Genomic DNA, 8,292 nt, shown 5'->3' with positions numbered 1-8,292 from the left:
TCTGGTGTCATGAGAGGCTTCATCAATCTGCAGAGGAAATTTAAAGAAGAAACTCTGGTTACCCACCATTTAAGGAGTTGATAGTCAATTCCTGCCCCCCCCCCCTTTCCTGCTACCAATACCCCTCCCCACACACACATCAGCTCCTCTTCAAGTTCAAAATACTTACCAGTGGCTCTGCTCCCACAGAGACAACTTCTCTTCTCTCAGAATCCAAAATGAGACACCCTGCTTCTCCAGAATCATCAACAGCTGCTTTGGGCCCTTGGCCACCAAACATCTCAGGAAACGATTGAATTAAGGGGCTACATTCCTTAATCTCCCCGTCTTCAGAACTGCTGTCTGGTAGCATTTTCTTGGCAGACATCTATACGGCCTTCGTGGTAAGGCAGAAATAAGGGGCCTTGCTGGTATAGTGTAAGAAACCATGCTTGTTCCCTGCAAAAAGCCGAAAGATTTAACACAGATCCACCCTGTTACTGTAGAAAGCCGCCCCCCCTCCAAAATAATTCTAGGCTACTTACCTCAGCAGAGTCTTTGGGGTTTAGGTTGTCTGCCACCCCCAGGCTGTCTGCCTGTGGCTCTGATGTGGTTTGTTGAGGGTCTGCCACGGTCCCCGGATCTTTTTGGGGAGTCCGGGAATCTGTCTCAACCACTGAGATCTCACCCATAGTGCTGCCAAGAGAGGTCTGAACAGTGTTTGAGGCTTCCAAAGCGTAAGAATCCATATTTGCTTCTGCCTGTATTAGCGTGGTCTCAGAAAACATGCGGCCTGCTTGGAGGGTTTTCCCAACAGGATTTAGACAAGAGGCAGGTCAGGAACTGCCAGCCTAGGTCCCACCCCCACCCCCTTATACTTGCCCCCTATTGGCTCAGCAGCATTCTCGAGGTGGAGGCTTTTCCCGGTTAAGGAGAGACTTTTCTGATGTCAGCGGGCATGTGTTCTGGGACATAACATGGCGGCCAAGATGGCCACCACCATGGCTGCCTGGGTTTCGGGCCTGCTGAGGTCACAGTCCATGTGATGGAAACAGGGTGTTCTGGGATGCAACATGGCTGCCAATATGGCTACCAACATGGCTGCCAGGAGGGTTCAGGGGTGGAGTTTCCAGTGGCAAAGGTCAGGGGTTAGGGGCAGGACTTCCATTTGCAAGATGGCGGCCAGGAGGGGGCGTGTTTGGGGGCAGGGTCAAGGGGGCAGGGCACCTGTTAGTGGGAGGGGCTTATCGGTTTTTACAGTTTGACAAGATGTGTACCCTATATACTACTCTCACTTCTAGAACATGGATACTAAAATTACCTCCCATCTTTGGCATGCACGTGGATTCACTGACTCACGTCTGCCTCTGACTTCAAAGATGTAATATGCCAAGGACCTTTCCTATGAGTTTTCTTTCCTTTTGCTATTTCTCCATTGCAGATTGCATGGTAGTGCAAAAATAGTCAAACTAGTTGTATGAGAGAACCCCATCTGCTTCAGGTAACCCTGAGTTGTAACCTGTGCTGGATACATGCCAGAGGGAGGGGGAACCTGTTACCTTTGTCTCAAGTTTCCCTGCCACTGCCGGTCATGTGACTAGCTTTCTCACATGGAAAGGTGATATCATTTGAAAGCACCAGGCATTAGCCAGTGAGGCTGCTCCTGGTGGGACCTCAGTGATGAGGTCACGATAGAGGATAAAAGGGGTCCTCATAAAGGATGGCAGAGCTATCTTGACCTGAAACATCTTTGGCAGAGCCATGCTGGAGCCCTAGGGCTCATGGGGAGAGAGGAGGAGCAGCTGAATGCTGCAGCCCTCTCCTTCTGTCACTTGAAACTGGACACACAAGCAACTGCCTGCCTCCAGAGGAAAGCAACCAGCCTCTGGATGATACTTGAAAGTAATCTACTGGAACTTATCTAGATATATAGTTTGCAGTAACACAGCTGTGTAATCAAAGGCTATCTAGCCACACTGTTTGCTCTAAGGGTATTCTTTGATCTTGCACTGTCCTGTATCTTACCTCAGGCCTTCTTTCTGTACCAATAAAATTCTCCTCTGAGCATGGCATGGGAGACCTATTGGGAGATGGACTGGGTTATGCCTTTGTGCTCCCTTGTTCCAGCTGACTAAGGGAGGCTACGATTTAGACTTGTGGCTAAAAGAAGCACCCAAGTTCTTGCAGTGGGTCAAGCGCCCTTCAGGTCTATAAAGCTTGTGTACCTCAAGAGTCACAGAGCCACTCACAGGCCAAGACTCTTGAGTGGTGGCAGCATCACCCCCAGGTTTGCGGGTGTGCTCCGGGAAGGGGGTTGGCTAGATGTGAGGTGCCCCCAGGGAGGCACTCAGAGCTTGGTAGGTGGTTGGGCACAGTCAGGTTTGTGGCTCTGTGCAGGAGCACCTCCTACTGGCCCACCCCACAAGGCAGTTAGCCATATTCGTCTGAAGCTTAGGCAGAAGGCAGGGCAGTGTGGCAACTCATAGACTAACTCATTCAGAGAGGCATGAGCTTTTGTAGGCTACAGCCTACTTCTTCAGATTCTATTCATATTTGTAGTATATAATGAAGTGGGCTGTAGCCTACAAATGCCCATGCTTCTCTGCCTGAATCTGTAAGGTGACACAGTGCCCTGCTTACTTCATTTATAGCTAGCCCATGCATCTCTATACTGCACTGCAGCTAGCACTAGAGATGTACACTGCTACCTGCATTGCTGTTTAATTGTATATATAATTTTTTGAGCTAAGAAGAATGAAACGTGCCCGCTCACTGCTAGAGCCACAGCACTGATTCTGCAACAAATATTTATGAGGCCTGATCTGTGAAGATGCTGAGACCCCTCAACTTCCATTGATTTCCACAGGACTTGAAACTGTTCCACACCATATAGCTAGGGACAGGCATTACACATAAGCCAGTTTAAGTGATCAGAAGCTGGTTTAAAACTGTAACAGAACAGATGTTCAGTTCATATAAACCAGTTGGAAAATGGCTGAAACTGGTTTGAGATACACCTGGTTGAATGTAGTATCAGACTTAACTGATTTGGCTCAAACCAGTTTATGCTATGTCTGTCCCAGACCCATTGCTGGTATAAGATAAAACAGACACCCCCCAGCATCCCAGCATGCTCTCTGGGCTGTGCCAGGAACTCTCCTATGCAGCAGGGCTGACCCCTCCCCTCTGCTCCCTGGCTGCAGCTTGGCACAGAGCATCTGCCTGGCTTCTCTGTGCTAAACAGGGATTATTCCCCCCTCCCCTCTGCCTTATGCAGACACCTCAGCATTATTAGCAGACCACATGCTGGCTAAGGTCCCTGCTGTGGGAGATGACAGAGGCAGACCAGCTTTCGGGAGCTAATCAACAAGTAGCTTAATTTCCTCCCTTGGAAGAGCTGTTTAAGAAGAGCTGCATTAGTTAATGGAGAGAGGCTTTGTTTTCTTAATGGTCTGATAAGCACTGAGTTAGGGGTGATAAACACTGCCTGCCGGGCAGCTCAGGAGCAGGGGGCAATAATCAGTGTGTCCTGCCAGAGTCTGGCCACGCCTCCCTCAGCTCAGCTCTGTGGAAGAGAGGGAGGTCTGCTGTAGCCTGAGCCACTTCTGGGAGGTCTGTCTGGGTTACAAACTGATTTAGCTTAGCCAGGTTAGACTAACCCACAAAGATTGAATCAATTCAGGCTCAGGCTTTTTGAACGTATGTCCCTACCCTATGGGATCAGGCCCAAAAGATGGTGAGCCGCATCCAGTTCTACTAAATATTAAGGCTGTGCGAAGTGGCAGCGTTGCATTTCGACCAGCATTTTGATGGAACAGTGTTCCATTTCGATATTTGTTTTGAGTCAAAATGGCTGCTCCATTCTGTTCTCTCGAAACGTTTAGCTGTTTCGAACCTCTTTCGATGTTTTGCCCATAGGATATAATGGGGAAGGTTGAAACAGGCTATAACTTGTCATTTATGCAATGATTTGGATGAAAACTGCATAAATGGTAGCTTCTTCTTAGGTCATGAAGTGTCCCAAAATTCAAAAAGATAGGTGCAGGGAGTTCAGAGAAACTCCACAAAATGTCTTGAGAGCCAAACTTGTGTCATGTATATGCGTCATGCCACAGTGGGGTCAAAACTGCAGGCATGCTAGCCCCTGTGGAGGCCACAAATACTGCCAAGTTTCAAGGAGATAGGTGCAGGGGGTTGGGGAAACTGTACCCCAAGCTGTGGACAAGCAAAACTTGTGACATGGGTGACACTGCGTGTGTTAAGGCGCAGCAGGGTGAAAGCTGCAGGCTTGCCAGCCCCTGCTGAGCCCACAAAGCCTGCCAGCTGTCAAGGAGATAGGTGCAGGGGGGGCTCTGGGGCCCTGCATCCCTAGCTGCTGACAGGCAAAACTCATGACATGGGTGCTTGTGCAACCTTAACAAGGATGTGGTAAAGCTTGAGAAGGGCTACCCATATGATCTGAGACTTGCACGGCAAGCTATATGAGGAAAGGCTGAGGGACCTGGAACTCTTCAGCCTGAAAAAGAGAAGGCCGAGGGGACTTGGTAGCAGCTTGCCACTACATGAGAAGTGTACATCTAGGGCTTGGTGAACAACTGTTCACCAGGGCATCCTCGGGGAAAATTAGGAGTAATGGTCACAAACTCCTAGAAGATCATTTCAGGCTCAACATTAGAAAAAAACTGCTTCACAACTAGGGTGTTGCTCTTAGTTTTCCCCAAGGGTGTCTTGGTGAACAGTTGTTCACCAAGCCCTAGATGTACATTTCTCATGTAGCGGTAAGCTGCTACCAAGTCCCCTCAGCCTTCTCTTTTTCAGGCTGAAGAGTCCCAGGTCCCTCAGCCTTTCCTTGTATGGCTTGCCATGCGAGTCTCTGATCATACAAGTAGCCTTTCTCTGGACTCTCTTAAGCTTTACCATATCCTTGTTAAAGTGTGGAGCCCAGAACTGCAGGGGTGTAGGTTTTAGCTCAGAACTGGGCACAGTACTCCAGCTGCGGTCTCACCAGTGCTGAGAAGAGCTGAGTAAAGCAGGAGAATCACTTCTTTGTGATGGTTTTACTAGAGCTGCATCAATTTATGCATGCCAGAGTATTGTTGGCCCTGCTGGCTACAGCATCACACTGCCAGCTCATGTTCATACTATGGTTAATTATTACCCCCAGGTCTGTGGTGGCAAGTGATGGGGGATCTTCAGTCCTGCTGCCTGATGACGCAGCAGTTGCACAAGCACCCATGTCTTGAGATTTGCCTGTCAGCAGCTAGGGATACAGGTCCCCAGAGCCCCCCTGCACCTATCTCTTTGACAGCTGGCGGGCTTTGTGGCCTCAGCAGGGGCTGGCAGGCCTGCAGCTTTCACCCTGCTGCACCTTAACACACACAGTGTCACCCATGTTGCGAGTTGTGCTTGCCCACAGCTTGGGGTATAATTTCCCCAACCCCCTGCACCTATCTCCTTGAAACTTGGCAGGATTTGTGGCCTCCACAGGGGCTAGCATGCCTGCAGTTTTGACCCCACTGTGGTGTGACGCATATACATGATGCAAGTTTGGCTCTTAAGACATTGAGGTACAGTTTCTCTGAAGCCCTTGCACCTATCTCCTTGAATCTTGACATGATTTCTTGTCTCAGTAGGGGCTACCATTTCTGCAAGTTTCATCCAAATCCAGCCAGAAATGACACATTTGTAGGCTGTTTCAACCTTCCCCATTATAGCCTATGGGCGAAACGTCGAAACAGCATTGAAACAACGAAGCGTTTTGACTCGCCTCATTTTGTTTTGAGGCCATTTCGACCATAGCTGTTCCATTTTGATTTTGCTGTTTCTACCACAAAATAGGTCGAAACAGCATCAAAACAAAACTGTTGTGGAATTTCGCACAGCCCTACTAAATATGCTCTGCTATTACTTTTAGCAACATTGCTCTTCAAGAAATGAGTGAATGCCTTGTGCATCTCAGTAGCTGTACTGTTTCTATTACTAGCAATCATGTTGATACTGGGGAAAGCCTATTTATTTTAGCATTGACATAAGCAGCACAGCTGTGTATATAAGTAGCAATATTTTTATGTTACAAAAATGTGATTTACAAATTACAGTAGAAATAATAGCAATATTAGAAATGAAACATTTGGATGTATAGGTAGAAAGGGTACAGCTTGACTTAAAGGCAGGCCTGGTAGCATGACACCTATTACTAAAGGTTGCCAGACATTTCCTATTATAAGGCTTTCCTTTCAGTTGCTCATAAGGGCTAAACTTTAACAAATTGGAGTAATAGCTAACGTGTTGCATATTTTCCTCTGGCTGAAAGGTTTTGGAAGAATTCAGCCAAAATAACTTGCCTGCTTTTGGGAAGAAAGCTAGGGGCAAAAAAAAAAGCTTCACTGTTAAAAAAAAAAACCCCAAAAAAACACCTCTCCCTCCTTCCTGCCCCACTTTTATTGGGAAGCTCTAGAGCAGGGACCTGACATTTGACATAAATGCTAATCCCTTGAAAAAATGTCCCATTTTGACTCTGGAACTGAGCAGGGAGCTTGTCTTTTTTGAGCTCTCATTGACACCCTCTCCTGTCCTTCTGACACTGAGATAATGAATCCATATGACTCAATACAAAGGGCCAAAGTGCATTGTGGGGTTGGAGTGGTCAGTACATTAGGAAAAGGGGTGTGGGGCTGAATTGGAAGCAGAAGCCAGCAAAGAAGGAGACTGAACGTTGGGCAAGGAGAGAGCAGACGGCCATAACCTAGAGACCTCCTAGCCTGGCTGACTGGGGCCACCTGCCTGCTTGGGTTGAGAACCAGCACACTCACTTCACACGTGAGCAGTCTGAGAGGGGTTCCAGCCATGCTACAGGCTGTCCTTTGGTGGGGATGGGAGGGGTTGAGTAGCATGGCCTATTGAACTTTAAGCAAGGTGATTTTTATAAGGTAGTACTTAACTAAAAATCATTATTCACCAGAGTTTTACCCGGTCTCGTGTCTTTTGTTCAGTCCATAGATGGAATCCAATTTGTTCTCAGAGTTGGTCCACATTTTTGGAAAGCTGAGATGTACACCGTGCTCCTCAGTATTCCAGTTAAAGCTTCAATTTCATTACTTTCTCCTGCAGAGCAATATTCTGCTCATTAACCTCCAGATAGCATTTTTCATCTCGGCATTTCTTAGAGTGTAAATGATTGGGTTCAACATTGGAGTGATGAGAGAGTAGGTGACAGAAACTATCTTGTCTCCTAATAACTTCTTGAAGGGTCGGTCATAGATAAAGATTCCTGGGATAAATATTAAGCTCATGACTGTGATCTGGGCAGCACAGGTAGACAGAGCTTTGTGCTGTCCATCTGTTATGTTTTTCCTGATTTTGACTAAGATGATACTATAAGATATGAGCAAGATCAAATAGATGCATGAAAGGAGCAGTCCACTGTTGGAGACCATCAGCAGCTCAACTAGGTCGGTATTAGCACAGGCCAGTTTGATGACCTGTGGGACATCACAGTAGAAATTGTCCAGGATATTGGGTCCACAGAACGGAAGCTGGATGATCAGTGCAGTCTGAACAATAGAGTGAGTAAATCCTCCCATCCATGACCCTATCACCAGTCCTGTGCACACCTCCTGATTCATGACTGTCAAGTAATGCAGTGGCTTATGAATGGCCACATACCGATCAACTGCCATCACCACCAAGAGGAGGATGCCAGCACCTTCACTAAAATGAAAAAAGAATATCTGAATGATGCACCAGTTGAAGGATATGGTTCTGGTGTGAGAAGCAAGGTCCCACAACAACTTGACTGCCGTGATTGAAGAGTCACTGATGTCTGCGAAGGCCAAGTTGGCCAGAAAGAAGTACAGTGGAATGTGGAGATGGCTATTGGTGACCACCACAATGATGGTGGTCAGGTTGCTGAGCCAGGTCATGAGGTAGACTAAGAAGAAGACCAGGAAAAGAAGATATTTCAGCTCTGGACTCTGGGTGAGACCCAAGAGGACAAATTCCGTCACTGTGGTCGTGAGGTTTTCCACTTCCATTTGGTATCCTTAATGTATGTTAACAAAGGAAACACTAATGATGAAAACAGTAGACTGCACTTTTAAAGGACAGTTTCCATGGGATTGAATAAGTTTGATCCACTTACATAAGGATCTAATGGCCATGAATGATCATTACACAATGACAAGCTGGAAATTTGTAATAGTAGGGCCAGAAATAAGGTGTTCTTTCTCTGGAAATAGTAGTTTCTAGTCTTTTTTATGTTAACACTGGAAGTTAGTTCCTATTTCACTATGCAGCAGTAACCCAGCTTCATAA

At 47.0% G+C, this 8,292-nt stretch overlaps 1 protein-coding gene across 1 annotated transcript; it reads right to left on the bottom strand.

Annotated features, from left to right (window-relative positions):
* Positions 1–7,073: 7,073 nt before the first annotated feature.
* On the bottom strand, positions 7,074–8,012 carry LOC132243944 (olfactory receptor 4D1-like). The gene has a single exon (XM_059714510.1). The coding sequence runs from the start codon at positions 8,010–8,012 to the stop codon at positions 7,074–7,076; it is 939 nt and encodes a 312-aa protein (XP_059570493.1).
* Positions 8,013–8,292: the final 280 nt, after the last annotated feature.

This window comes from Alligator mississippiensis, chromosome 11, assembly GCF_030867095.1.
Source record: "Alligator mississippiensis isolate rAllMis1 chromosome 11, rAllMis1, whole genome shotgun sequence".
Classification (NCBI taxonomy): Eukaryota; Metazoa; Chordata; order Crocodylia; family Alligatoridae; genus Alligator; species Alligator mississippiensis.
Note: the sequence above shows the minus strand (reverse complement) of the source record. Positions and strands in the feature narration are given on the sequence as shown.